Source organism: Beta vulgaris, chromosome 1 (genome assembly GCF_026745355.1).
Source record: "Beta vulgaris subsp. vulgaris cultivar EL10 chromosome 1, EL10.2, whole genome shotgun sequence".
Classification (NCBI taxonomy): Eukaryota; Viridiplantae; Streptophyta; class Magnoliopsida; order Caryophyllales; family Amaranthaceae; genus Beta; species Beta vulgaris.
The window spans coordinates 53,490,071-53,517,881 of NC_079202.1; the positions used below are offsets into that span (position 1 = coordinate 53,490,071).

At 36.4% G+C, this 27,811-nt stretch overlaps 2 protein-coding genes across 7 annotated transcripts; one reads left to right on the forward strand and one right to left on the reverse strand.

The window, feature by feature from the left end:
• The first annotated feature begins 416 nt into the window (after positions 1-416).
• Positions 417-3,286, forward strand: LOC104905335 (hypothetical protein). The gene is made up of 4 exons (XM_010693839.4): positions 417-1,001; positions 1,675-2,108; positions 2,191-2,272; positions 2,928-3,286. The coding sequence occupies exons 1-4, from the start codon at positions 741-743 to the stop codon at positions 3,072-3,074; spliced, it is 924 nt and encodes a 307-aa protein (XP_010692141.1). The 5' UTR covers positions 417-740; the 3' UTR covers positions 3,075-3,286.
• Positions 3,124-27,811, reverse strand: LOC104905333 (uncharacterized). 6 transcript variants are annotated; one of them, XM_019252147.3, is made up of 51 exons: positions 27,543-27,811; positions 26,492-26,789; positions 26,181-26,409; positions 25,739-26,078; positions 24,563-24,676; positions 24,338-24,466; positions 24,066-24,257; positions 23,479-23,673; positions 22,901-23,038; positions 22,677-22,799; positions 22,306-22,559; positions 20,123-20,226; positions 19,932-20,026; positions 19,632-19,847; positions 18,799-18,990; positions 18,645-18,723; positions 18,239-18,306; positions 17,431-17,573; positions 17,228-17,336; positions 16,994-17,140; positions 16,782-16,829; positions 16,578-16,706; positions 16,260-16,466; positions 16,056-16,172; positions 14,391-14,476; positions 14,180-14,285; positions 13,964-14,059; positions 13,667-13,819; positions 13,042-13,224; positions 12,675-12,913; positions 11,525-11,660; positions 11,333-11,452; positions 10,878-10,922; positions 10,675-10,752; positions 10,471-10,587; positions 10,154-10,280; positions 9,981-10,081; positions 9,758-9,895; positions 9,589-9,669; positions 8,741-8,887; positions 8,531-8,653; positions 8,403-8,450; positions 8,139-8,285; positions 7,967-8,028; positions 7,106-7,259; positions 6,808-6,999; positions 6,629-6,733; positions 6,408-6,542; positions 5,393-5,620; positions 3,650-3,751; positions 3,124-3,560 (listed from the first exon to the last, which is right to left on the reverse strand). In XM_019252147.3, exons 1-51 carry the CDS (start codon positions 27,639-27,641, stop codon positions 3,408-3,410), a joined length of 7,167 nt encoding a protein of 2,388 aa, XP_019107692.1. In that variant the 5' UTR covers positions 27,642-27,811; the 3' UTR covers positions 3,124-3,407. The 6 variants fall into 6 exon arrangements, with proteins under 6 accessions (XP_019107692.1, XP_010692138.1, XP_010692139.1 ...); XM_010693836.4 differs by having other exon boundaries at positions 9,758-9,898; XM_010693837.4 differs by having other exon boundaries at positions 9,758-9,898; positions 18,814-18,990; positions 25,739-26,081.

A 27,811-nucleotide genomic window follows, 5' to 3' on the forward strand; every position in this document is an offset into this window, starting at 1 on the left:
AAACTATGAAAAGAAATCATAATGTAATAAATTGTGGAACTCATGCCAAATTCGAAGTAAATGAAATTAATCAATTATAACTTAAATCTCATCAGTTAATTGATTAAAATTATATCGTAATAATATTGTTGCCTTTTTAGAAACCAAACAATCTAAAAACCAAGATTGTAATGCTAAATGACAACATACTCCGATTCATATCAAGTCCAATTCAATTAAAAGAAAAAAATCCAATCCAAGTTTTGAGAAACAAAATCAAATAATCATCTAAAATATCGAAATTCAAACAGAGGCAGATCGAATATGGAGTATGGTAAAACCAACCTCCCAAAGACCCAAACTAATCTGACTTACTGCTATCCCAAATCCCCATCTCAAACATGTAAGAATTAATTTGGGGTAGTGATCTAGATGACTAGATCATAAATAGTTGCACGAGTTCATTCATCATACACCCAAGATTAATTTCTGCTCATTTGCTTCTTTGAAATTATCTTTTTTTAGTATATTTCGCTTGAGAAAGAAAAAGCTTGAATATACGACATTTATAGGTCATAATATAATCGAATGTATGATAAAATAATAAAATATGTAATATTTGGGCCACTTGTAATAGTTGCGCACACAAGACATCTGTTTGCATCACTTGAAAATTGAAACCCAAGTACCCTTTTTAAATCACAGAAAAAACAAAAATTCTGGCACACTCAAACACAAACCTGATTTCAAGAAGAAGAAAGATGAAGGCTAAAACAGAGAAATTGGTCACTGAATCCAAGAATCCTGTAGTAAAGAACAATCATTTGATAAAAACCCAGAAATCCCAAAAAGCTGAAGATCATGTTTTTGATAATAAGATGATGAACAAAGAATGGAGTATGAAATCTCTAATGGCGGAACTTCCTCTCTCTTCTTCCCCATTTCCCATTAACTGTGAATCACCAACTCTTCCTTGCGATTCTTGTCGCCCTTCTACTGTCTTCTACTCTCCAAGATACCAGGTTTTTTATTTTATTATTATAATTTCTCTCTGTTTTTATGTTTTTTCACCCAAGAACTAAAATAGCACTAAGAAAACACAAATCTAACAATGGGAAACATTTATTTTACAAATTTTATGAGTTTTTCTTTCTATACCAGGTTTTTTTTTTTGCTCTTTATTGTTCTGAGTCTCTTTTTTTCTCTTACTCTGTTTCTACTTTTTTTTTTCTGCATTTCTTTCATTTAAGAATGAACAAAAACACTCAGAAATCAGAATACACAATTTAGACAGTAAAGAGAATGTGTAGTATTTTTATTTTTTTCAAAATTTGAGTTTTTCTTTATCTGGGTTTTGCTGTTTTTTTGCATTTGGTTTTTCCATTATGATTCAGTTTACAAGATATGATAGAAAAAAAGGGATAAAACTGAGCAAGTTTTGCTGATTTTTGCTTCATCTTCATATTTATTCTACAAGAAATAATAGAAATAAAGGGTAAGAATCAAAATGTGGGAAATACTGGTTATTTTCACTTCATTTTCATTTATCCCCCATGTATTTCCTTTTCTTTCAAGAAATAATTGAAACAAAGGTAAAAGAAAAGAGCAACTTTGCTAATTTATGCTTCATCTTTTTGAATATTTTTGGACTAGATAAACTGTAAAACAATGATATGATTAATTTGGGTGTTTTAGGACATAAATAATTCAAGCAGTTTCTCACATCCAAAGAAGCAATTTCCCAACTTGATGAATATCTCAAGTTCATATGATTCAGCAAGTAATATTGGATTTTATGGAAGAGTTGAGAGCAATGGATTAGATAAATCAAGAGGAAGATATGATTATGAATCTTCAATTGGAGTTACTGATGATTACAGTCAAGTATTATATTCTGTCCCTCCAACAATTTCTGAAGAGGATTCACAAATGCTAGGAACTCAATCTGGTGCTTCCAAATATGATCAGTTCGGAGAGGCAATACCGGTGATGGGTGTGGAGCGAAACGAGCATCGATTGAACCACCGGCCTAAGGCGTACCAAGAGTTTTTGGATGAAGTTCAGAACCACAAGCAAAGAGCTGAGTTTAATGCATTGAGGAACACTACATATACTCATCTGCTTAGAAAGTATGTCTGTCTCTTTACTGTGTATGATATGCAGTATGATTTGTATGAATGATATAATAAAAAAGACTGTTTAATTGGTCAGACTGACAGAGAAGGAAGAAGCCATTGATGAGTGGGAGTCAAGCCGTAGGAGAAAGGCAGAGTTTCAGCTGGACAAGCTTGAGGTTTTTAACTTTTTTACTACATCATTGAAAATAAAACAAGTTACAGCATGATAATGTATTCCCTTCTGTATATTCACTAATATATAGAACAAATGTTTTCAGTTAAAATGTTATTAAATTTGTCTTCATGTTTATTTTCGAAAATATCAGATGTTTTATAGTATCTTTTTACAAATTAACAAGTAAATGTACTACCTGGAAAATTACAAGTTTAACAAATTGAAAGTCAAAGTCATTGACCAATGTAAAAGTCAAAATGATTAAAGTAGAAAACTGAGTAAGTATAAGTGTATGATCCTATAGATATTATGCCAAACTTCCATTTTAACCATCCGAAAAGAAAGGTAACAAGACACTTTTTTTAGTGTTAGATTTCAAACTCTCTCATGTTACCTTTCAGATACTCTCAATTAAAGAGTCCTACAAAAAAAAGTGTTATGTTAAAGATGGTAGAATACAAGAAGTGGAAAATGTTTACTGTATTTGAATTAATTCTCTAACAATGACCTTAAATCGATGTAGTCTACTGTATAGGAGGTAATTTTTTTTTTTTTTTTGATGAACTATATGCGTGATTCAAACAGCAGATATAGTTCATTTTCAATAAAAACTCGATTTGCTAAATGCTAATGGGTGATTGCTTCTGGAATAACAGAGGAAGCTGGAGAAGAAACAGGCAGAAGCAGTCCAGAAGGTGCACAAGAAACTTGCAGAGGCAAAAATGGAAGCTCAGAAGAAGAAAGCTAAGGCGAGACAGTTAGCTTTGAAGGAAATGGCGAAACACTGTTCACAGCTGAATTGATTGACATCAACAAGGCTTCTGAGAAATGCAACTTTCTTACAGAATCAGCTCAATAAAGACAAGTACTATATCATTTCCTAATGTAAATTTAGCTTTTAACCGACTACAATTCAAAAAAAAAGTTACATATAAATTGTCTAGTAGGTCAAAGTTGCAGCTAGAAACTTAAATGTACAAAATGAACAGTGATTTAAGAAAACGCGTTAACTATACCCATCTTGTTGGTACATCTGAAAATGTGCAATATTCACAGTTCTGTTACATTTTTACAGCCCCTTCTAATCATGTTAGAAGACTAATTCTAACTAAGACATTTACAAATAAAGTTTTACTTCAATGGGCGCTTTCGGACAAACCTCCTGAGCCAACCATGCTTTCATTAACAGGCTTTTGGCCCCCACATGATCTCGAAACAGACTCAAACAGTTTTTCAATTTCAGGTGCACACCTAGTGAAGGAACGGTTCCAGAAATTGTATCCAGGGTTCTGTACATAAAGCAAACAGCATTTAGATAAATAAAAAGCGATGACCATATCAAATTTATGGAAGATTTGTACTTAGAGTAGGCGTTAACCTTGATTAATTCGATAAATGTAATCAGCAGACCCCACGGATGTGGCCTATTTACGATTAGCCTTTCTAACAATACTCTGGTAATTTGCTCCTGAGCAATTTCCTGCAGAAGACATGTCATTGAATAAACCAACAGGCGCTAATCTTATAAATCATATTACTACTTCATATCTGAAGGTAATTCAATGAATGGCAATTTGATGTTCCGGAGCAGCAGAAAAAAAATTCAGATAACCTTCCATTCCAAAACAGAAGGACGAATCCAAATCTAAGTTATTGTACTTACACTTCGTTTTCAAATCTAAGTTATTTTATGTAAACTTTGTTTGGATAGGAGGCATGGAGGAAAAGGTAAGGGGAGGGAAGGGGCAGAAAGGAAGGTGAGGCCGTGAGGGGAAAGTAAACTTGCAATTTCCATATTTAAATTTAATCACGTAAATAGGAATCAATAAATTATAAATTTGTTTAGGAAAGAACATTCATGTCTGTTATAAACCAAACATTACTTGGTTTGGTGGTTAAGGCTTTAGTGTATAAGCTTGAGGTCATGGGATCAAATCTTCTAAGATGCATTTTAAGGATGGGAGTTAGCTCAAGTGGTAGAGCGCTCCCCCTTGGCCCTTGAGGTCAGGGGTTCGATCCTTACCCCCAGCATATGTTGGGGTATTTCCTTAGCATGCTATGCATGCCTTACCAGCCAATGTGTTGGTGTTTCCTACAGGCTAGTAGCCTTGTAGGGGTTAGCTCTTGGGCTAACTTAATTTCCTAATCAAAAAAAAAAAAAAAAAAAAAAATTCATGTCTGTTATACTATCTTAATAGTTAATACCATTCCACAATTTCATATTTGACATATAAATAGTTGAAGTTTCTATACATATACGACCTTTCCATAATAGTTCCTCCGTAACAAAGTAGATGTTACACTTTCAAAATTGCACTATTCACCTAATAAATTTGACCATGTGCATTTTTTATCTTTAAATAAATCAATTGTTACTATATGATATCATTGGTGTGTTGTTGGATTCCTCTCAATATATAATTTCGTAACATTAACTTCTTATAATTTTTACTAACACACAATTAAAGTTATTTATGGTCAAAGTACTGCATCTACAAGCGAGAAAGTCAAAGTTCAACATCTATATCGTTACGTAGTAAGTAATTAATCTGGATCAAATGTTGTATACTTCCTCCATTCTTTTTCTATTGCAACATTGGGTTTGGGCACCGTTTTTAAGGAAGTGATAAAGGTGGGCAGTTTAGTATAAAGTAAATCTTTAGTAAAGTAAAAACAACTTTATGAGGCAAGTGAGTAATTAATGATGGTTTTAGCAAGATAAAGTAAGGGCAATATCATCAACTAAAGTTGCTTTTTTTTTACCCAAAAGTTGAATTGATGCAATAGATGTTAACCTACCCAAAGCGGTAATTGTTGCAATAGAAAAAGAGCAGAGGAAGTATTACTTAGTGCAATTAATATATATAAAAGTTTTAAGTTTTAGACTTTTTAGATAATACATATAAAAGTTTTAAGTTTTAGACTTTTTAGATAATATATATATATACATGTAACAAGAATTTTAAAAGTGTATAGCATGGTCACAAGTCTAATCTCTTAAAATTTCCATGTTTTCTTGCATTAAAGCACTAAGTTGCATCTCAAGTATATCAAAAACAGCTTTTTCATTTAAATAAGATAAATCCAAGCACATCATTTAAAGGTTAGGGGAAAAAGATACCTGGTGTGCATCAGTGAATAAGTAGAGAAGGACGACGGAAAAGTAATGTGTTTGAGTATTTGGATAACGCAACTGATTAGCAATCGCATTTAGGAACAGATAGCGGCCCTCTGTATCTAAATCCCTCATCAAAGTCTGAAAAATATCTAACGCTGCTTTGATTGCCAACGGATCAGAACTGACTGGTTGAGATTGGGACCGATTTCGTGCCTGAAGAAGCTGAACTGCCTGTAGTAAAATCAGAGGTAAATCTTTAAAAACAAAAACCCACTATAAACAACAAATAATATACAACTGTGGGTGATCCTGCCAATTGATCTATTTCTAGGAGGTTCAGATGCACCATCTAGCACGAGAACAGCTGGGTTTCAGAAATGGGAAAACTCCACCTCCCAGCCATTTCCATGCTTCATGGCAGACGCATGTAGACTGCAGTCCCCTCTAATTAGTTTCACACAATCTGTCTAGTATAGAGGGTAGCTTCACTTTCGGCATGTCCCAAGCTTAGGACAGTTATCAGGGTATTGAATTCCATGCCAAATTTGTAGAGTGAATATAATATCATATAGTTGAAAGTTATATACGCAATGCAATTGTTTCCAATTTGAATGTAGGAAAATGTGTTTATCTCCAAGAACATCAACAAGTCCCAATTTGTTGCGAGCTGGACCACTTTAGGATCACAAGTCAGTTAGACAATGGCTATGAACTATTGAGTTTGAATCAAATAATCCAGAGTTCTTCAGTCCTAAACGTTGAGAATACACTTGAGCAGTTGAGCTTTTGCAATTTTCTATTTAGGATTTGCAGGAGAACTCCACGTCAAAACCCCCCAAAAAAAAAAAACATTCACATCAAAGCACCAACCGGTCCTCTGCAGCAGCTCAATAAGGCACATATATAACCAGAAAGTTACAGCAACTTGGTGGTTTTATAAAAACTTTCCCCTGTGTCATAAACTAGCATTTGCTATTGATGGAGTGTTAAAATATATAACATAGCATACAACAATCACCTGAATTCCAACATACAGCACAAGTGAATTGATCAGAGGTACATTATAACAGGTCCCAGCATGTGTGACCTCACTAGGTGGAAGTAGAAATCTCTGCTTCAGTTCACTGAGAAATGGAGACGATTGTTGCCTTGTCTGCAGTTGGTTTGAGAAATAGCAATCAAAATAATGAGATAATTCAAGACTAACTGATCAATTTGGTAAGGATCAAATATAATTACCCTGAGATACTCATCAACATCTGCTTTCATTTGCTTTGCCTTCAGAACTGCATCCACATCGGACAATATACGAGGTGCTTGGCTCATCTCTTCCAGCAAATCAATCTGAAGAGTAGAACTCACAATGGTTGGGACGAGTTGTTGCTTAAAAAAATAACTTTTATAGGGTGGACAAAAACCTTCAAATTTGGAGTTGAAGGATCTGGAAGTCTCATGTTGCGAGGAAAAGCACTGAGGATAATATTTCGCATCTGTATGCAGCTAGGGGGAATAACATCACAAAAGCTGAAATGATAGTCGCACAGGAATTCTGGAAAATCATGCAGCAGCACAAGCAGCACTCTCAGAGTTCCTTTGTACAGAAAGCGTATCTTGAAATGAAACACGGCATCTTAATTAATATGATGATAATAGAGTAATTAAAAGAAAAAGGGATCTATAAGATACAAAAGAAAAGGGGATCTATAAGATTCAAACCAATTCTCCCATTTCAGCATTCCTCAAGAAAGGCTCCATGAACTGGAACAAATCCACCAACAAACGGTGAAGCAAGGGCCATCCTTTCTGAGAGTTCCCAGCAAGCAATTTAGGCATGAAAGTTCTGTGACTAACAAGCTCAAGCCACGCAAAGCTGAAGACGTTTATGAAAGGAAGAGACGTTAAAAGTTGATAGACAGGCAGTCTATATTTATAATAAATATTTAAAAAAACTCCGACATATAGATTGCCAGAAGTCGAAAAACAGTACAGCAGGTTGTTAAGAAACATATCAATGACTTGCATAAAGACAATCCAAACTTTCATGACCATCAGCATAAAATTGACGTTCTTCATTTGAAGTAAAGACGGCTTGATATCCATGACAACCAAGTGACCAACATCCAATCACATTGGGCAAAGTCCAATACAAGGGTACCACTTTGGACTAGTCAAGGAGGCTAGGATAGTCAGTATACTTGACTATAACGAAAATTTACTCCAGGATTCAAAACCACTACGTAACATAAAACAGAGTAGTTCTGTTTTTCATCACAACTGAAACTAAATAATCTACATGTATCTTAGACCAATAAGCAAGTTCAGCATACTCTACTTAGCTAAAGTAATTGAACTTCTAAAATTTTAATTACTGACTGAAACCACGTTTGCCACAACTTCACTCGGAAAATACAACATTTACCCAGCTGACGTTAGCCTGCTTACGCTAAGATATAAATTTGAAGACTATGAATGTTGCAGACAATCAAAAATTTGGGACCAAGTCAGCTTACGTATCTTTCTGAAGCTCAGAAGACAAGGATAGCAGTAATAAACTGACGTAAAGGCAACTATAGTTACCTGAAAGCAGGTACTTTAAGGGGCTGCAAGGCATGGAATGCATTTGCAAAAGCTGACAAAACCTGGAACCAGAAACCACAAGCAACCATAACACCAACAAAGAACTATTAAAATGGAGCAAGAATCAACTTCCAGAGAGAGGAGAGTAAATTCTGTGGCAACTAAGATATACCTGGAAATTAATACCATCGTGCACAGGGTCTAATGAACCAAAGTCTAACAACCAATTTATAAAGAGCCTATAATATGGCCTGGGATTAAATTCTTCTTTCTTTTCATCCGCATCTTTTTGAATCGATCTGACAGTTACCACTAATATCTACAAGCAAAAACAATGTATTATACACTAAACGCAGTAACATATAAACCAAGAGATTTTGGGTATTGTAAAGAGATATATAATAATAAACCAAATATTTGAAGTTCAGAAAGAAACCTTGGGTAAGAGAAACAGTTTGCTAGTTCCCTGATCCACTGGGCAATGCTACAACAATTACAAGATTTAACAAAGTCAAAGACAATACTATACAATCAAGAAAACATTCCAGCGAAAAATGAAGATACCTTTAAGATTGAATATACTAGTTTAGCATAGCTATCAATGGCAAGGAAGGAGGTCTGGATTAGGTGAGGTGGTTGTTTAGGTGATTGTTGCACCACTTCACCAAAATGTGACACAGATATTTCCTGAAACAAATATCAATTATTCATATAGGATTGAAGTTTAATAATCAAATAATTAAAACCCAGCTCAAGAACGGAAATAATAATCACCAAAAGAACCCGGAAAAAGCGGTCTGTTATATCATCCCCTCTAAGTAAACCACTTTGATGTAGCTGTAGAACGAATCTCATGCATGCATTATCAAAACCAGAAGAAACTTCACATATCTGGTACCATTCTGCAAAAAGTGGAGAAACCTGCACAAGCATTTGTCAGAACTCTGTGAATACTGGCTTATAAATGTTGTGGTTGTTTGTTTGGTCTGATACATATGATACAACAACAACGACAACAACAAAGCCTTAGACCTTAGTCCTAAAATGATTTAGGGTCGACTAACATGAACCATAATAAGAAATCACTTCCGTGAAAAATGAAGCAATAAAAAGAATAGAATAAGTCAAAGTAAACAAAAACAAACTGAGTAAGTGAATGTGAGGGAAGTAAGAGACAACCAAAATATGGGGATATAAGATAAATTTTGAAGAAGTCTTATTAATGAGGGTAAAGATAAAAAAATATATATGAGAAAAAATAAATGAAAAAGGTTTAAGAAAACCTTAAAAGGAGAATAAATAAATATACGCTTCACGAAGTTTACTTCGCAAAAACACAAGGGATAAATATAGAGTCAAGTCGAGTCATCAGCATAGATTCTCTCCTTCCACTCCGCCCTATCCAACGCCATGTTCTCCTAAATCTCATGTTAGTCTACTTGATTGACAACAAGGTCTCAGGCATGAAGACTAGGCTGAATAATAACGTCAGCAAAGCAAGAAAATAAAATTGAAAAAACTCTTCCAGCAAGACCTTTGTCAATCAAGTATTACAAAGCTTATCGGTAAAAAATACTGAAACCTGAATCTGAAATTCAATCGATAACCAAGAGGACTTATACCTGCTTCTGGAAATTAGAGGCATCGGGCTCCATGACCTCTAAATTGTTGTAGCCGCCCCTACTTGCCAAAGATTGAGAAACCTGTCCCAAAAAAAAAAAAAATCAATCTTTGATGACATAACTAAAACATCAAGACTCTTCAAATGATTGTCATAAAGTCTGCTAAGACCTTTTTGTCTCTAGCCTGTCTGTTCTTATCATCTTTTCCAGTATTAGGACTGGTAAGGCCACCAACAGTAGCAGCCGGATTCTTCACAGTTTCAACTAGTTGCTGCAGCAACTCAGGAGACCCAGGCCTCACAGCAAGCTGCTATTACAATTTTTTTATATATGAAATGATTATATGCAAACTGAATTCAGCACCCTCACTTGTAGTGTAGGACTAGACTAACCTTTGGTAGAGCTTCAACTAAATTCTGCAGTTCTGAAATAACCTTAGGTTCCTCATTCACCAATGTTTGAAGAAGGGAAACAGCAAATTCTGTCGCAAGTTCTGTATGATACAAAAACCTAATAAGATATAAATCCTTGGCCATAATATATAGGGAAATGTCAGTGTACATACTGTTCCTTCCTCCATCAAGAAGCTTTGCCATATGAATATTATATTCAGCCAAGTTCAGCAAGTCTCTTCTTATAAGGCTAACAGTAATGTCCTTATCAAACTTACGCTCCTCATCTGAGTAAATCACCTACAAAGAAAATAAACAAGTCCAGAGTCCAATAAATCTAGAGACAAACTCAGCTTTAAAAGAAAGCAGAAGGTCAAGAGAGCCAGTTGAATATCTTTCCAATATAAAGGTAGCAGCATAACACGACAAAAAAATATATAAATACAAATATATATATAGATATACATATTCACATAGACATAAAACATACCCAGCTAGTAAGCTCTTTCACCACAAGCTTGCACACATCACGGATAGCAGATAAAATTGCAAGATGAGCAGTAATGTGCAAACTACTGCCTCCGTTCTCATACAAAGCTTTGTAAACCTGCACCAGGACATGTAAACAAAATTCTTAACGCACAATACAGGAATAATCCAAAAGAAATTAAGATATATATGCCATCTTAGAGACCTTTTGTGCAACAGCCACAGCAGCTTCATCTCGACTGACGCATCTCAGTATGATCTGTGGAACTTCCAGGACAATAGACTACAAAAATAGTAGAGAAAGAAAATCAACATTGGGTGCCAAAAAATGTGTATATCACGGCACGGAAACCACCCAACTACACACGGCAAAGAAGAATAATGTTTCTAATGAAATAGCGAGGATACCTGAATCTCCCCGTCTCTGACATCATTAGCTAGTGCTGTTTCCAGCTGCATTCAAGAAGTAATAATCCAAAAAGTGTCTCAGAATGGATGTACAAAAATAGGTAGAGCTCTTACAAAACAGGAAAGTAAATAGGCAAAGTTCTTATAATCAGTATCAGACAAATTGTTCCAAAGCACAATCAAAAGCTATCCCCTGCAGACAACCTTGGGAAATAAAAATCTACACCTCTGCTCTACTGTATAACTTGCCCATAAAGTATAATACAAGATAACACAACCATTTTCAGGCAATGTAACATTCTTTTAGAACTGGCACCATGTAAGCTGTGCCTCAAGTAAGTATCGAGGAGTACATATTCGTACAGAAAGATCATATGGACAACATTCACCCATGACGCTTAAGAAAGATAATAGGTATTAGACAAAAATGACAACTGCGTGAAATGAAATATAACCTTCGATTCAACTATCTGGTATTTGTCCAGCGCATCTCCAGTTGTCAATAAAGGCTCTGAAAGACCAGTTCCTATAGGTGCAGATCCCAGAGGAAGTGGCTGAGAGGTTATTCCAGATTCCTAATATTACAAACAACTGTCAGTGGAAGAACTTGGGCACACAGAAAACAAACTGACAAGAGCATCGCCGACCTTAATACTTGCAGTGGATTCAGCTGATTGTGGATCCAGAAGTGGCCCAGCAGAAGAAGAAACAGGTGCCGAATCAATCTCAGAGCGCTGAGAACCCACACTATCAGAAGTTCTAATCTGGCTTAGGGCAGAAGTGCTGCCATGAAAAGAAAAGGCATAAATTCTTAGTGCACAGGAAAAGGGAAATAAATCTGCAGATGCCGGATAGGGGAAGCTGCTGCAAACTGAAATAATTGATACGAGAAGGCACTATCAACATATATTCAAGCATTTTATGGCAAACAGCATTATGCCAGCATCCGCTTTTGGCGAAGTCAATAGTTCAGCTAAAATGTTAGACTAATAGAATCATGGATTAGAATATTGGACTTGAAACTCAATTTTTGCATTATTATATAGACAACATTATCAGCATGTTTTAAACCCAACAGCAAGAATAAGGATAATAATAACTATCGTCTTAAGGGCTAATAATAAGAATCATATACATTACCATAAGTGGTACTCCACCCTCACTTGGAATCTTAACACTATTCGAGATAATCTTCTAAATTGTTCTCAATATATCAAAAAAAATAGTCTTGTTTGATTCGTCTCAATGAATACTTTATTAATATTCAGTCGTTATAATTTTTAATAATATGTAATAAAAGATATTTAAGGTCAAAGAAGTGCATTGGAAAACGCACACTCCAAACAGGCAAAATCAAAAAATACGGAGGGAGTATTATATTTGGAACCCATGATAAGATTGAGCATTGATTGGTACTAATTATGCTTCATTATATGCAGCCTTAGGCTGCAATATATCATTTTCCATAATTATAAGCTAGCTCAATCAACAATAAACACGCAGTGCATGCCTATGTTATGCAGCAAATACTAAATGCTAGCTGTTTACTTTATTAGCCAGACAAGATGATGCACTCTGCAAACCACTAAATTAACTACTAACTGCTGATAACCAGACAGGGCCTTAATAACTAAAAAGAAGCATGGAAGTTATATACCAAACAAAATCCCACTCCCTCATCTACTCCAAATACGCAAAACACGTCAATTATTTTGTGTTTCAACAAGCACCAAAAAAATAAGAAAACATGCAACAAATTGGTACTCAGGCATGATCAGCTCCTGTTTTGGTACAGACCTTAGCATCTGAATTGATGATGATTCCATCTCCTCCGAAACCAGATCAATGGACTGAGAACCCACACCAAACCCAGTATTCCCTAGTCCAGAGGAGTAAACATTCGCACTTGGTTGTCCTGAAGATGCACTAAATGCACGTGGGAAGCTCCCACCAGCAGGAGAAGGAGAATGAACAGGAAGTGCAGGGTTAGCACTTTGAGTTGACTGTTGGTTTTGCCACGGAAGCCGCACAAAATCCTGCAGCAATAGAAAGTGCTGATTCAGAAGCTAAGAAGAGAAAAGCCAATGCAAATTACAGCAACAGCTAATTCAGAAGATCTTGGCAGAGCGGAAAAAGGAAATAGGTGTCAGGCTCAGTACTGTACCTCATAAACACGTTGCTGGGAAACAGACAAGCGTCCAGGGGTAGGACGAAGAGTTTCTGGTAGGACACCCATTGGACCTTGTGCATATATGCTAGCATCGTATATTGAGGAACCAAGACTTTCTCTATGCTTCCTTCTTAATGACAGCTGTTGCGAGATGTCCCCATCAATAGTTTGTACAGCCTATAGCAACAAAAGAACACATCTTTTTAAAATGAGTCCAATTTTCTACCAACCGACCCCATGAAAAGCAAAACAAAAAAAATCCTGTAAAACGTCGCTTAATAATTCAGGAAGCATATCCGAGAACCAACCCATTTCCCAACCTGGCCTTTTCCCTCCATTAGTGAATTGTTCTCCTAAGACAAGGTAATAAAAGCAACAAAGCAAATATTACCGACGACATAATAGAACATTCACTTCAACATCCCAATGAAAGAACAACGTTTGGGGGCTCTAATCATCTAAGCTAGTAGTAAAAAATCCGGCATTTCATCGGAATGTCGGATGCATTAACAAAAATCCCCAAACACAAAGGTCAATGTCACTCAACAAGAAGATCTCCATCACCATGTATAAATTAATCCAAGGAAAGAGAGTACACTTAGGAAGCTTAGATCTTAACCTTCTCTGTTGCTGCTTGTTCAATTATGGCACAGCCCAAGTCAAGGTTATCATTGGTCACAAGCTGCACATACTGTTCTAAAACTTCACTTCCGATATTCACTCCCTGAATCATATTACGCAGCTGGCTAGATATTGAGCCTCGCAGAGGTTCCTGCAGTAGAGAAAAAAAAACTCTCAGAATCACTGTGTCACTGCATATGAGATAGCAAGATACGAAGATCATCTCCATAAGGAGGATAAATCCAAATATCATAGTAGCATCATATTAACATAAAGCACTAGAGGAATGTCACACCTTGCAAGTCACATGAGCTAGGCTTCCAGCAAGACTAGCAACCATCAAATGTGCAGCATTGTATATGCGGCTCTCATCCGACTCCAAGGCATAATCCTAAAATTTGAAAATATATATGTATGTAAATATAATAAATAACTCCGAGTTAAGAGAAGCAGCAAAAAACAATTAAGCAATTCAATAGACCCTAGTGGCATATATCAATTCAAACAGAACCTTGATTACAAGCTCCTTAGTTGTTTGATTTGCAATGGAAACACTACGCTGCACTATACCAGGCACAATTTCTTTGATAGCTCTATCCATAGCAAGTGGAAGCACCCTGCAAGAAAGAAAAAAAAAAGAGAGACAGAGAACAAATTCAATATCACACAGAATTACTTAATTCTAGACATGACAAAAAAGCTCGGAGGAAATATATACAGACCTTTGAAAGTGCACGTGTAGGCCCATACTATTGAGCTTCGAATTCACAACGACATGAGCTCCAAGACTAGTAATTGAAGGAGGTAACTGAAATATCATGCAGGATTTAGTTGCTAGCAATTAACTATGTAACAAATATAAAGGAAAAAGAAAAAGGATTTGATCCAACACACAGTATATAAAGAAGTCTCTTTCACCATCTCCGGAAACATTTTGCTGTATTTAAAGAACTAAGAACTCAAACCAAACAGCCAGAACTTAATACATTGCCCCTTAGGCAAACTAGAAAATAGTAGACGTTTATCACACATAGAAAGATAGTTAACCATACTCTTAATCTCTTATTCCACCTATGCTCTTCACTGCTGCTATTCTTCAAAGTAAGCATAAGAAGGAATCGATCACACTTCAAAAAGTTTTGTCGTACACTCATCATATCAGAAACATTGACCAGCTAAAAGAAAGCACTAGGACTTTTTTTCATTTCGAAATACAAATCTTAATTTTTATAGATCAGGACACTACAATAATTTCTATGCAAACTTAATTGCTCTAAAACCGATGACCTCAAAACCTTCCAATGGATGGTGGACATGCTGATAGCAATTTCCTATCTCTAAATCAAGAAGTTAGCATTTTTGTACTTCTGTAGTCACCTTCAAAAGATTAGACCAAAGGTACCAGGCAGTAGAAAAAAGATGTTTTGGCTAATTGGTTATTCAACCAAAAGGCTAAGAGTACAGAAGGAGTAATATTATTCATGAAACAGAAAATAATTCCAAAATCTTGAATTATCCTGAAACCGAGGGGAACATACAGCAGCAATAAAGCAGTACATCCTCAGAAGATCTTCCAAGGAAAAGAAATTTCAGATGTTGGAAATGCAACCTTTACTAGCAAGACGAGGAATTCAGATCCTCATATTTTACATCCTTCCCCTACCAGTGGCATTTGACAATTTCTTTTCTAGGGTCTTTGGCGTTCAACCAGAATAGGTGACTGTTCTTCTGGCAGTGCAGTAAAGGTCAAAGTATAAATTAATACCTGGGCCTAAGCTCAACAATAGAACCTCACCGATTTGAGGGTATATCTTATTCTTATTCATGTAAAGCTTTCATATTATCTTGGATATGTAGCTATAAACTTTATTTGCAACATCACAAGTCATCTTTTAATCATGTGTGTTTCTTTGGCTAGAGGACACTAGTATCCGGTACTTGTATTTGTCACTGGTCTCTATACTTTGAACCCCTTTCTAAGTTGAGGAATGAAATCTTAGTCCCAACTCCCAAACCATCTAGCCTCTCATCTGTAGATGGGTGAGCCTCCCCCCCCAAAAAAAAAAAAAAAACCCCGTTTCTTTATGATACCTTACTGAAAAGGGGCAACAGCTCGTTATATTCCGAAGGTATTACCCTAAACAGGGAAGGAAGAAAAGATGGGGAAAAAACCAAGACCACAAGAGGATGAATAAGAGCGGGATTTCTATCAGGGAAAAAAACATACAATAAAGAAAGGTTAAAATGATCCTAGCTGTATTCTCGATTGAAAATTCTAATGAATAGTGCTTAAACCAATATTTATCATGTCACATAGCTAGCCTCTGCCTTAGCAAAAATCAGCAAGTTCAATAGGAAACACTGAAACAAAAATAATATCACTATACCTGAGTCATATTGTACGGTGATTGAGAACTAGTAGATTGGAGCAATCCTTGAGCAGAAGGAAGCTGATCAGAAAATCCCATACTGCCCACTTTATCATCCTCGGGAGGAACAACATACTGAGCAAAGAACAGAAAATTAGAGTATTACAAACACACAATATCAGCAAAAATTCAAGAAACCTTCGATAATACTTGTGCACAGACCGGAGAAATTGGAACAGGAAGCTGGGATTTAGGAGGCTCCATGGGCTCAGGTATTACCACTTGATCTTCAGAAGAAACTGGTGGTTGTGGTGCTACAAAATCTTTGTTTGAAAAATCAGGATTTCCTTCAACTACCCGCACACGATCTCTCAAAAGAGAAGTGGGCGTCACTTCTTTTATCTGAACTCCAAGGTTTTTAAACAGCACCTATAAATAACAACAGCAAGAGCAACAATACAATAAACACGTCAGTGATATTGCATTAGGAAAGCAATAGCTCTCAAAATTAACACTTCAGATCATGTCGAAGTCAATAACCTCAATGTCAAATTTAAGATTCATCTTTAAGTTTGGCATTGCGTAAATTTCAGCAAGCAAAGCAAGAATCCCCATTGTCCAAGGATTTGGAGGTTGATAAGCTAAACTGCTTTGACATGGTTCCAATATCTGAAACAATTAAGAAGATTCAATAAGCATTTACAGAGAAATATGACAGACACGGAACTGGTGAGATAGAATTACCTTGGAAGTAAAAGGAATAACAGCAATCATCAATCCTTTCTCATAGGCCTGTGAATAAGAATCACCATATATCCAAGATATCAAATGCGAAGTACAAGAAAATAGTACAAACTCACGAACAGAAAAAATACAAATTATCATTCAATGCCTGTCCAATAAGAGGACAGTGGAAAGATGTGCAAGGATAAAAGATATAATGAAAGCCATTTCACCTCTATAATCAAAGATTTGGGATCAATATCACGAGCCCTAAGAACTTGATTTCTGCCAATTGTAAGTCTCCCAAGCCAGCTTCCCAAGTTCTTTAGCAAAGAGCGCTCTTCAGAACTTGATTTTATGAGCTCAGAACCTAAAAGAACCTAAAACATTGAAAAAGACACTTAAATTCCATACATGATTCGAAGCAATAAAACAAAAACTATCAAATAAGTTATCCAGCTACAAACCTTGCAATTCTCATATGTTGCCTGAACAATTTCCTTATTCAGCGCTTTTAAATTTACTTTTTCCAGGAACTTTAGGTACATCTCTTGAAAATTAAGCTCAATGCTAGCTCTGCAAAAGCAAAATTCTGTGGTATGAAAGATGGGGAATAAAGAGGTAGAGTAGCAAAACACCAACACATAAAAAGCAGACATCAATTTCCAACCTTTTCATCACCATATATTGTGCAAACCAAGGATAGCATTCCTCCTTTAGAATCTCTGAAAATTCTTTGGCTTTAGCTTCCATGTTAGTAGTAGAGATGTTGTTGACGATGAATGAAATTTTATCCTGGGCCTCAGACGATGGCTGGAAATTGAACATGCGAGGATCAGATGACAGAGAAGGTGCTCAAAGAATGAAATAAATAGATACCACAAGACAGCACAGATTAGAATACAAGTTTAGAATTGAAAAGCTCTTTCCTCCTATCATTGCTTCAATTTTATGTAACTAATAGTCAGATTTGCACCTCCATTGGGCCAATCTCAATGATAGTCAGGCCATCTGTATATGATGGAAGTAAGGGCAAGAGCCCAAAATATACCAACAATAAAGTCTGCCACTAAGGATGCTATGAGGCAGCCTCCCCTAGGACGCTAATAACCAGTGGATACAACGATAATAAGGCAATCCCTAGGACAAATAAAAGTTTTACTTCGAGAAACGAGAACCCAGAGATTTTGGGCATGACAAAGCTAACCTCTACAGCACCATTAAAGTAGGGCAATGTAGAAATGTAGGGAAACTGAAGGAAAGAATACTCAACGATTTTCCTATCTACAGTTCATCTACCCCAAGATGCCCAGACAGAAAAAATATATATATATTATAAAAAAAAAGCTTCCTCACAGAGGATTTTTTTTTTCCCATGACCCTCTGCACTTCCAAATAACGAAATTGAAAACCCAGCAAACAGGACAACCACAACAGAAAGTAAGCAACTAATAAGCAAAGATATATGGTATCGCCACCTCTATTGGAGGATCTCTTCGTTCTGCTGCAGCAAGGAGTGTCTCTATGTTCAACGCCGAACCAAACCCTGAGTATGAGAGTGATATCAATATGAAAGCACGTATGACACTAAGGGCCCGTTCGGCATCATTGTAAGTTTCAGTTTTCCGTTTTATAAATATAGAAGTCATATGATATAACTAGGGGTATAATAAGCTTAAAATTAATCATACTTGTACTAAGCATGTCAAATTTGAGAGCTGACAAGAAAACTGGAAACTACTTATTCTGATTTCCATATTTTTGTTTTTGGTTTTGGTTTTCAATAAAACTGCAAGCTGGAAGCAGAAAACGATAACGAACAAGCCCTACGACAAACACAAGTAAAAATCACTAAGACAAACAAATTCAATAGAAGATAATTACTGGCATTGGTAACTCCTCGGCTACGAGCAATCCCTTGAGATGAAGACAGCATACCAGGTGCAGTCAGTGGACTCGGAATCTGTTGAAGAAAGAGAAAGATCAAATTAGGTCTTTCTTGAACACATAAATCTCTTTTTATTTAAACCAAATGTACCTTTGGAACACTAACTGTTTCTGCTACAGATGTAGCAGTAGATTGAGCAGAAGCAGCTACAAATGGCTTTGTGAAGCTATTCAGACTTGAAGAAGTCTTAGTTCCATCATCAACCAGCATTGGGGGCCTTGGTAGGGTCGGTAGTGGAGAAGAAAGCGTTTGCCCCAATTGTGATGCAGTAGATCCAATTATCTGCGAAAAAAGGATGTTCAGAATATTACAAAGACACTTTCCCTTAGCACCGAAAAAAAGTCATGCCGGGTCTTTCAGAAACAGCCTAAGGGTAAAGAGCCAGTACAACTGAACTTCCCCAAGCCTGCCATAATGCAGTTGCGGACAGATTCTCAGAGCATATTGAATCGAGACATTCAAACTCTGCTTAGTTTACCACAGTATTACTATTTGAAAGGTATGAGAATGTAAGTAAGGCGTTCTCTCTCTGTTCAGGAAGGAGGATTTGGATTATAGCAAATTGCATAAGGACTTCCCTGAAGAAAATTTTGAAATCAAAAGTTCAATACTTTAATCCCCCACCTGCCCTTCACCACACACAACCAAACTGCATTCTCCAATCTCACCCTTGGGAAGCAGGGGAAGAAAGACACGAGGAAAAGATATATAATTCTCAGATGCCAATATAATATTACCATTACATTACAGCTACTGCAATCATACGATGATACCCTATAACATGCACTCAGCAAATAGCAGAACAGATCGAGGCACTATAAATGCATGGCATTAGATTCTTTATGAACCCACTTCATAACTCAGAGTTTCACATATATACAAATAAAAGGAAGCCAGGACAGCATAAATCAGTTCACTGTTACCTCACTGCCCGTTGTTCCAAGAGATGAGATATTAAGTTGGTCAACAGGACCGTTTCCACCATGAGACTTACGGGTAAGAACCCCTTCGATATATGCAACGAGTTCAGGCTGAGTACCACGAAGGTGAGATATCTGCAAGATATGATTGCAATATTGGGGCCACTCATCCAGACGATTGACAAACTGTTCCAAAGCCTTGGTACCAAACGCAAACATCTGTTGCAGAAATTTCAAACTTTAACTTTCCATCTCCAGAACCCGAGAGCATATATAGGCGAACTTAAAAAGAAAATAGCACACCTTTGAGTCAGCAGGCTTTCGTAATGCGTCCAAAACACAACGAAGTGCAATTCCAAGCGGCAGATGAGTAACTAGCTGATGCTTGATGATAGAGCCTGCAACAGGTCAAAATGCCATCACTACTCGGCATATTTCAAGCCAATGTGGTAAAAATTATAAGCTGAAAAGTCTATGCATGAATGAAGTCTTACCAAATAACAGAGCAGCAATTCCAAGCTGTCTCTCAGGGTATTTAGGAAAGAACCTGTACTCTTCAAATAAATTGGAGATCATGCACTCAAAAATGGATTGTTCCCTGCCATTCGACATATGGTGTTTGTTAAAAATTATGGCATTCACATCAATATTTAGTAGGTATCAAGGGTAATAACACCGTCATTATCTACACAGAAGCAGCCCATTTTCTTTTTAGATAAACATTAGAGAGCCAAAAATAGCTTCATCACCTTCATGAGTCACAAAGCAAGAGATCTCGAATCCCATACATGTAAGACGTACCTAAGGAAGGATTAATAAAAGAGACCAAATTATACAAGATGCTAATCCTATCCTGAGAACCTTCGCCTCCTAGTGTGGAGAAGAGGAACAGAAATAGAAAATTGAAAACCATCCACTACTTACAACTTCAACAAAGGGCAAAAAAACCAGTGGAAGTTGGTTTTAGATGGAGAACATTATTGTAAGGCTCGGTTTGGTTTGATGGAAATTGGTTTTAGATGGAGAACATTTCTCAAAGAAACGTAAATGGATATTAGTTTTCCTTTGTTTGGTTTGATGGAAAACTATTAAGTTAAGAAGCGGAAAATGGAGAAGTTGAGTTCTTGTCAGCAACATAAGCCAACCATCTCAAAAAGAAAACATTTTTGTAAGGGTCCGTTTGGTTTGATGAAAATAATTTTTCATGGAAAATATTTCTCGGTAGAAACAAAAATGGCTATTAGTTTTCCTTTGTTTGGTTTGATGGAAAACTATTAAGCTAAGGGGAAACTAGAGATGTTGGGACTCACAACATGGACGAAAATGGTTTTCCTTCAAATTTTGGAAAAAAATGTTTACAAAGGGGTGGAAAACTCTTTGAAACCCTTCTTGGGTAGTGGGGGATGACTTTTTGTACCTTAAGACAAATCTTTTCAATTAAGGTAATTGTTAGAAATCGGATATTTTGTCAAGAAGTAAATTTATAGCACATTTTTGTGAAAAAAGTACTATCTATAAATTCTTTGTTGTCAAAAAGCATCTTATTAGACAAGATCTTTGAAATATAGAACCTTAATGTTGGTTTTTGGACAAAAAGTCAGCAATCCAATAAATGACCTTTTTTCCACTTTCTTGGCATAAACAATCAGTAATTCTTACTTTCCTTCCATCAAATGCACAAAACACTCGCCTACATTTGGTCATATTTTTCTACTACTTCATCCTACGCCTAATATATCTTCTAACTTCGGAAGATAAGTCTATAGTTTCACACAATATAACACATGAGCAAACTATTTGCCAAATCAGCCCATGCGCTCAGCTAAGCTCTATCTACTAAATTTTGCAGGGACAAAGAGAATCAAGATCACTTGAAAAAGAAGGAACAAAAGCATGGATAACAAACACTATGAAACACAGTAAACTAGTATAGGTGCACACTTAAACTCAAGGGGAAGAGGATATAAATAAATTAATTGAAAATTATGTATTCCCTCAATTTGAAGAAAAAAAGCCGAGCTGAAACAAGGCAAATGAAAAAGGCCAACATCAAAAATTACTACTTATATAGGTGGTCAAACAAACCAAAACAGATGGTGAGACATTCGATGAATAATAGCGAACATATGGTGACACATTCGATCAATAATAGTGAAGGCTACTTACTCCCTACATCTTATTTTCAAGCTGTCAAATTAAAGAAATTGAAAGAAAAAGGTGAAGAATAAGGAAACATCAATCATTGTAAAGCCTTCCAAGTTCCAACCATTTCAACAAAGAAAATAAAAGGGGGGGGGGGAACAAACAAAAACTTCAAGAAACTTATATTCAGAACTCTGGCTTACAAAACAAACTGACAACTACTAAACGACAAAGGGTGTGCATCTCAGGGGAAATCAAGAATCTCTATTATATAAGGCAACACATGGGGGACACCAAAAAATAGAAAAAGGAAAAAAAGAAAAAAAATAGAGGATAACTAACTCTTTTATTTGAATAGAAAAAGGGGGGGAAAGTAGGACATTTAAACTGAACATCAGTTTTTTGAGAAAATAAAATATAAAGACATTTTTTCTACCCAATTAATTTTATTTACTATTTGATTTGTTATCATACGTTATCGCACGCATTGCGTGCATGTAAGACTAGTAGCTTTAACCAGGGTGCAAGGAGGAACCTTTTCTCAGAGGATTCTTTAAAACACCCAAGCATTTGGACCATCTCATCAATAGTAAGCTGTTGTGCAAACATGCTCTGAAAATAGGAATTTGCCTCTGCCTCAATATCATCAGAATATGTATTTGAGGAGGATGTATCATTCACCCCATCATTCTGCTGAATCAAACTGCCATTCATCACAGATACATGCATTTTCTCGATTTCATCACAAAGACCTTTGGAGGTCATTGTGCGAGCATTGGCTTGAAGGACCTGCAAAGTGGCTTTCACTGTCACTACTACAATTCACACACAATTACACGGCAGGGGGGGTAGCAAAAATCATGAAACACAAAATTGATACAACTGAAATTTTCAACCAAGCAGAACCTTCAAGATAACAAGAGCACTCTGCGAACCAAGATTAGCCGATGAAGCAGTTTGATGCAGCCTGTTAGCATTTTCTTCTGATACAGCTTGACTCTGTATCTCTTTAATATAGTTAAAGCATTCCTGCAAGGTGACATTTTAGGTGTTAATCCATGGATTTTGAGCTTGTCAAACTAATTTGACACCAACAACATATGGTATCATTAGAATTTAGTGTTAAGTACCTTAAAGAAAGTGTCTTTACTTGTCATTAAATTATCACTTAACCATCTCTCAAGATCTAAAAGCTCCTTTTGAGAAGCAAATGCAGCCAGTTTGATAGCAAAAGAGAAAGGCATCCGCTCCAAGACATGGTTGAGAATCTATATGAGCAATAACAAGATAGATGAGCAATCAAAAATAAAAACAGACTTTCTTGAAGTGATCCCTCGTTGACAAGCAAACACTGAAATCAATGAGAACAAATATAGGAAATGTCAGTATGCTATTACTCTTTCCACATCAAAAAGAAGATATTACAGTGATGTTTCTGATGCCTTTTAAGTTCGCTGACACGATAATCAAGACCGAAGGTACCGTGTTAACATAGGGATGTGAAATTTATTAGATGTCACACATGATGTGAGCAATTGGACTCGTCCTGCAATATAATCATCAAGATCTAGTGGATGTGTCATAAACTATATTCAAGAAAAACAATTGATCTGAAGAAAACGATGACATGTGTTAAGTAGGTTCCACACACACTTTAAAAGTTACATAGTCCTGGATAACCAGCAGTATAATTCTTTTGATATTATACCTTTGTTTCCTGGCATATATCTAAAATCCTGTGAACGCTGTCTGAACCACTAGCTAGAATATCAGCAAATCCACGCAATACCAACTGATGGTTGATGTGCCAGAGGTGAAGGATTACTCCTTTTCTGCTAGCATTAGCAATTATCATTGGTAGAACAGTAGAAGAAACTTCATGCTGAAGAAGATTATATGTTGTCTGGAAAAAAAGAGAAAAAACAATGATAAGGATATGTAAAGGAATCTACACGGAAATTTTGACAGCTAGATCAGCAGAAAGTTAGACAGGGAAACATTCGAAAATCCCCAATTTCAGCATCAAATACAGTGAACACACTATTCAGAGTCAGAAATGCAAACTGACTACATTACACAAGGATAACAGGGAAATTACATAAATCACATTTGACGAATAGATCAATTCATCAATCAAAACAAACAAGAAGCTGAAACGTAGAGCAACCAATTTTTGCACCTCAATTGAAGTCACTCTCGTTATCAAAAGCTAACTCGTCATGAGGGAGATCATGGACTTTACAATAAATTAATAGAGTGCGCTAATCCACACATTTAGTAAGGAGAGAACGTTACATGGATTTGTGCTACCCCGAGAAGCAGTACTTCAGGGCAGTGCTTAAGAGGATACTCAAGCATGGACTGAATAGTAGCAGCATGGCCCCTCTCAGCCAACTGGCATATTACATCCAAAAGATCAAGACAAAACCATGCATGATTTGATTGTCCAGATTGAGTTTTCAAACCAGAGACTTGATCAACAGAACCCTACAAAAAGATTCCACGTCGAAATTAGTAGAGCGAACAGCAACAAGCAATGATTCCAAATGTAGCCCAGTTCACCTCACCAGTTGCTTAATCGAATGTGCAAAGGTAAATATATCAGGTGATGCAGATACTGCATACTTGAGAAAGGAGAGTTGCCCCTCAGAATTCTTCCAAACTGACCCGCATATAGCATGGAGAGGAAAGGAGTCCTGAGAAATTGTTATCTATCATTAGTGCCCCATCAGCAAGAGGTTTACACACTCAGTAGCAGATTTCATCAACTTCCTCTCCCTAACATGACTTACCTGACAGGCATGCTTGTAAATGGTCATAAAAAATGCGAAGGCGTTTTCGTTTGGGATGTGGAATCCCTCATGGTCCAGATTCTCCATGACTTCTACCCAATTGGTTTCAGGTGCCTGTATATTGACATATATGCAACAACAGAGCAGAATAAGAACAATATAATGTTTGGCAAGATCCCCGAAAGCTTCCCCCCTCCTTTCATGGATTAACAGGCGACGAGAAGGGGACAGTGAGATCCCAAACCCACATCAGAAGTGTGGGAGATGGGAATCAAACCATTGATTTACATCTTACCATTAATATAGAAAGCACAAATAGCGTGAAATCTGAAGTAGACATACATGAAAAGTGAAAGCTCTGCATATGTAAATGCAACCTATCTTATGGGGGTTAGGTAATATGGAGCCCACCCTTGGATAAGGGGATAATCCGCCAAAAAGGAGCTTGTTGCACCTATAACTCGGAGGTAGAAAAACCTATAATACTTGGAAAGATTTATATGGGGTTGTATCACATGCCGGCGAGATGCAAGACCTAGAAAACTTTGATCTTTTGTCATACGTGAATTCAAGCTTCGATGTCTCAAAGAAACTGACACTTGACCAGCTAACTCAAATTTCACTCCTCCAAAGTCCAAACACTACAAAATCTCTTTCAAGTTATGATTTCTAGTCCCAGCTGAAATTATATATAAGAGACACTTTAGCTCCTTGGTGTCATGATGCCACCTCAGGCCTGTCTCTTTGGTGTTTAAATTAGATGATGCTGTAATATGCATCATGGCTCCAGCAGGGAAATAAAAGAAATTTTAGTGAGGACAGAAAGTATAGCACATTCTTCTTTTACACCAATGTGGGAAATTGTGGGGTTTTGGTTGCTTTTTTTTCCTTTCTCTTTCTTCATTTATTTTCTACCATGTCAAACAAGCTTCCCCTAGTCTTTGACATTGTTAATTTTCAAATATTCCTTACAAAACCAAACTTCATAGTCAATACCGAAAAAGGGGGAATTTATACAAAGACTACCAAATGCATCCTTCAGAATGGCTCCTACACTTACGTAAGGAATACACAAGAACCCACATACAAATTATGTAGCTTAAGTGAGGCTTAAATTATAAAGGTCATAATCAAAAGAAATATATATATATATATAGGCATAAGGAAGTAACTCACAAGCAATTGAATTGTCTCAACAAGAATATTAACATCCCAAGAACTGAGGTATGGGAGATCAGCCAAAGGGTTGCTACCAATTGCAGATAGGAATGACGAAAATGTAGTTGTATTGTCCTCAAGACCAGCATGAGTACGGACAACAATGCCCAGAATCCTAGCAATGGTTGCTTCAGTAAGTGGCATGAAAAGAGACAATATTTCCTTGCATTTTGAGGCACTCATCGTGCATCCATATCCCAATTCTTTCATGACATCTGCCATACTGATCTCCTTCTCCATTTCAGCAACAATAGCATCAAAGTCGTCCTCATTAGAATCATAGAACAAATCCATGCTCCTGCTGGTCGTCGTAGTCATATCGATGTGGAGAAATTACAACTTGCTCCAAGTATAATAAAACAGAAATAAGTGGCAACAAAAGATTACAAGAGAAAATAACCTGATAAATTTCGTCTCATTCAGATCATCTGGGAGCAGGGGAGACAAAACAAGTGGGACCCCCTCTTTCAGCTGCATCAAACTCAACATCTGCGTAAAGGTATCAACATGCTTTGAGAGACCCTCACATCGGTGAAGGAACATAAAGATATTCTGGATTTGCTCAGTAGGTTCAATGGTGCTGGGATTGCCAAACAACCCCTCAATCTGAGTCATGCAGAAGTTTGTCCCTGCATGCAGCAAAAGTTGCTTCACACATAAGAAGAAAAAAACAGCTTTGAAAAAATTTCTCAACAAAAGGTGATACCATACCAATCAGTCTGGCATCAGGGTTTTCAGACTCTGAGAATGCAAGACCAGTGGCAATTTTTTCAGGAAGTGAGAGCCCTAGTGCATTTGATAAATCATCAAGGAATCCATCTCTGATTGTGACATGTTTAAGACACTGACAGAGAACAGTACTGAAATTTGGTTTATCCAAAATGAATCTAAATACTGAAGATACAACTGGGTGCAGATGGACATTCTTTACATCTGTCCCACATAAATTCATATAATCCAAGCAGCTCTGCAGGATCAATAAGCTTCCTTCCAACCCATGTTCCGTAAACTGTAACACCAAAATATTATAAACATATGTTTCAGTTTGAAAGGCACAAGATACTGCCAAAATTAGCAAAAATGCTCCCAAGTATAAGGACTGTCATGTATTATGTTTAACCTACAACTAAAAGAAGCATAGGAAAATGTGTAATGTAACAAGTAAAGGAAATGATCCATTACTTTCATGAGCTGCATATTATATTTTCACTATGATTGGTACCCTATCAAAGTAATCCTTGTTATCGTCCATACTAATACCGTGAACTAGATCTAGTATTCTCAAATAAGAAGACAATTAGCAAACCTTTTGATATCAACCACACATCATTCTTTTCTTAAAACAGCTTTTATAACAATAACGCCCACGAGTCGACATTCAAGTACATTGCAAACTACTGTTCTTAACATCTGCTGCTAAGCTCGCTGAACAAAAATTGAGTTTACACCCTACACTAACCTTAACCAATCTAAACAATTCCAGCATTCCAACAAAACCATCTTACAAAAAAAACACTAAATCCATACTTCCACTCTAGCTAATTAAATCATGAAGTGAACTCAACCTAATGCAAACCTCAAAAACCGAAGTAAACGAACACGAATCAAATCCTTCAAATACACAAAATTCACCGAGCAAAATAAAAGTCAATCAGAAAACAGCTAGGGTTTCCTCATCACATAACAGTATCACAACAAAATCATTTCCACAATCAAAATTCAAAAACATCCAGATACAAAATCAGTAAATTCAACAAATAACCTGACATAGTTCTCGAAATACAGCGTCAGAATTGGATCCATTCAAGCTCTGAAGAAGAAAGCGGATATGGCTGGAAACTGTCGATGAGAATTCCTGCATCGTAGCAGAATGATGAAGGAGGAGAGAGAAAATCAATTTCTAGGGTTTTTTTAAAGAGAGATGAATGAAGGTGGGAAATTTGCGAGAGTGAAGAAAGAAGAGAGCAAAAGTGAGGTTGAGTTTTTGAGTGTTAGTTTTTGTTCTTCTGCTTAAGTTCGATCAAAGCAAAA

Bases quoted from the DNA above. Each gene is read 5' to 3' on its own strand.
- LOC104905335 (XM_010693839.4), top strand. From the start codon at position 741: ATGAAGGCTAAAACAGAGAAATTGGTCACTGAATCCAAGAATCCTGTA. The intron at 1,002-1,674 runs GTTTTTTATTTT...TGGGTGTTTTAG, and splicing joins TCTACTCTCCAAGATACCAG to GACATAAATAATTCAAGCAG. The intron at 2,273-2,927 runs GTTTTTAACTTT...CTGGAATAACAG, and splicing joins TTCAGCTGGACAAGCTTGAG to AGGAAGCTGGAGAAGAAACA.
- LOC104905333 (XM_010693834.4), bottom strand. From the start codon at position 27,641: ATGCAGGAATTCTCATCGACAGTTTCCAGCCATATCCGCTTTCTTCTT. The intron at 20,227-22,305 runs GTTCCTCCTTGC...GTCGAATGGCAG, and splicing joins AAAGAATCCTCTGAGAAAAG to GGAACAATCCATTTTTGAGT. The intron at 3,561-3,649 runs GTTAACGCCTAC...CTTTATGTACAG, and splicing joins CATTTATCGAATTAATCAAG to AACCCTGGATACAATTTCTG.